Here is a 2,185-nt window from a genome sequence, read left to right on the forward strand (position 1 = left end):
TTTCAATCCACCTATCTTATCGATCTGGATATGGCGCATAAAGACTCTATTAAGAACTTTCTAAAACATCTCATTTCAGCCCATATACAGGGAACAAAATCAAATTGTTGATCTCCTTTCTAAGAGGGGTATTTCTAAAGATCCAGATAAATTCTTATTTACTAATTATTTTAAAAATGTTTTTTAAATGTTAAATGCATAAATTTTACATAGGAAAAATATCCAATTCTCTCTCAGAAATTTATTTTGATGAAAACTTTTGAATTTGATAGAATCCACAAGTCAAACAGTGGTGGGTATAGGTGTAACACCTATGTTGTTTCATATTGGATGTATGGAGTTCTAAGGGATAGAGACAGTTAATATAAATGCTCTTAGAATAAAGCTTTATATATGTATAGAGAGGGAAATACAGAAAAGGCACAGAATCTGGAGCAAACATGTTTAAATTACCATTGAGATATAATGAATCTATGAGCTATATCTCAGAATTTAAATTACAATTGAGATATAATGAATCTATGAGCTATATCTCAGAATATGTATTGTTATTATATTATCAATGAAAAAAACACATTTTTTCCCTCTGAAAAATAAACCCAAAAAATTAAGCTTCATACAACATTTTAATTAATTAATCAAACAAAAGTGATCTTCATCCCAAACAAATAAAATCCCAGATTTTAATTTATGCGTGCAAAGAGAGCTGAATCTGCATCCGAGGAGGCTACAAATCCATATGCATATATCCTTGATCTCATTCATTTTTCTCCGAAATAGAAATGACAGAACTTACTAAATCATTCCTGGTTCCTGCGGAGATTGCGGGAAACCTTGGTGAGAGCTATCCAAACAAAGTCAAGGCAAATTCAAAGCGATTTACACATGCAGATCAGATGAATACTACTAAGTCACAGGAGACAATTATTGACTAAAAAGATGAGTCAAGAAATTCAGACGATGCGGCAGGCGTTGGGGTTCTCGTCGCTGAAGTAGTAAGTCTCGTGGCAGCAGTGATGGCAGCTTGTCGGAAGAATAACATAAGTCAGATGCGGTTGTGACGCCTCCTGCTTTTTCTCGGGCGGCTTTTTGTCATCGGGCTTTTTCTCGGGCTGCTTTTTGTCATCAGGCTTCTTCTCGGGTTCTTTAGAAGGTCCGACGCTGACCAATTCAGCGAATCCGATTTTTCTGAGACTAGCTGTCACGCACACCGGATCTGCGTCCCCAATTACAGTCATCTTCTTGTCCGTGTCATCAACCGCCACAGAGACCACACCTGCAATGGAGATCCACAGACCTGCTGGGATTTAGCACAAACTATTGCAACCCTAAAGCCCGGAAACCTAACTCCAGTACATAATAAATAAACGGGGACTTCACCTTGAATCCCTGCAACTGTCTTCATGGCTCTCCGTTTGCATTTTTCGCAATTTAGCTCCACTTTCAACACCATTTTCTGCAAAATCACAGGCATAATACAGGTCAAATAACTTCTTACAAGATAAAATGAGACATGAATAATTGCTAGCCTACCTGTGACATCTTTGACAGCTGCCGGGAAGTCGTAATACTGGAAACCTTGTCGACAAATCCCTTCACTTTCTGCAAGCGCCACTGTCAAAGAGGCCTCAAGAAATTAATCGCAGCCCTGGAAACGCGCTCGCGATGTTAGCAAGTCCCTGATGTTCTGGAATGGCAAGGGTGGCCGTTAAAGGACTGAGGGATTTTATTTTGAGGAACTCTTCCTGAAGCGTAATGGGAAACGTGTCGCGCAGTTAATGTGAGCCAGTGATGCTCAGAAGCGCTTCCAAGTTCCTGGAAGGCGAACGGCGACACAAAACAATTTCTTCTTAATCGAAATAAGTATAGCGCCCAATTTTCACGAAGAATCGAAATCTATATTAATATTTCACTATACTTTATTTAATTTATAGTGAAATAACAATATTATAATGAACTGCTATTTTATAGGTCAATTCTAGGTTTAAAAATCCTATATTAAGATGGTTGATTGTGGAATGGGATGTCAATTCTATGTTAAAATGATTGATTGCGCAGTGGGCTGAGAGATCCTTGTAAATCATGAGTGTGGAAATTGGCTATGGTGTTATAGGAAACCTCTGGATTCACATTTGGTAAATATCCATTAAGAATAATGAAAAATTTAATACATCTTCTTCACATG

General features: G+C 37.7%; 1 protein-coding gene across 2 annotated transcripts; it reads right to left on the reverse strand.

Moving 5' to 3' along the window:
- Positions 1-602: 602 nt before the first annotated feature.
- On the reverse strand, positions 603-1,913 carry LOC149149775 (heavy metal-associated isoprenylated plant protein 12-like). 2 transcript variants are annotated; one of them, XM_089441127.1, is made up of 3 exons: positions 1,534-1,913; positions 1,381-1,456; positions 603-1,297 (listed from the first exon to the last, which is right to left on the reverse strand). In XM_089441127.1, exons 1-3 carry the CDS (start codon positions 1,540-1,542, stop codon positions 954-956), a joined length of 429 nt encoding a protein of 142 aa, XP_089297253.1. In that variant the 5' UTR covers positions 1,543-1,913; the 3' UTR covers positions 603-953. The 2 variants fall into 2 exon arrangements, with proteins under 2 accessions (XP_089297253.1, XP_089297255.1); XM_089441129.1 differs by having other exon boundaries at positions 603-1,276; positions 1,534-1,908.
- Between the last annotated feature and the right edge of the window lie 272 nt (positions 1,914-2,185).

This window comes from Pinus tabuliformis, chromosome 9 (assembly GCF_031772625.1).
Source record: "Pinus tabuliformis cultivar Carrire ecotype Pingquan chromosome 9, CPIR1, whole genome shotgun sequence".
In the NCBI taxonomy this organism is placed as follows: domain Eukaryota; kingdom Viridiplantae; phylum Streptophyta; class Pinopsida; order Pinales; family Pinaceae; genus Pinus; species Pinus tabuliformis.

Excerpts from the sequence above, each read along its gene's own strand:
- LOC149149775 (XM_089441127.1), bottom strand. Across the intron at positions 1,298-1,380 it reads GACAGTTGCAGGGATTCAAG|GTCTGTGGATCTCCATTGCA; the intron begins GTGAAGTCCCCG and ends AAATCCCAGCAG.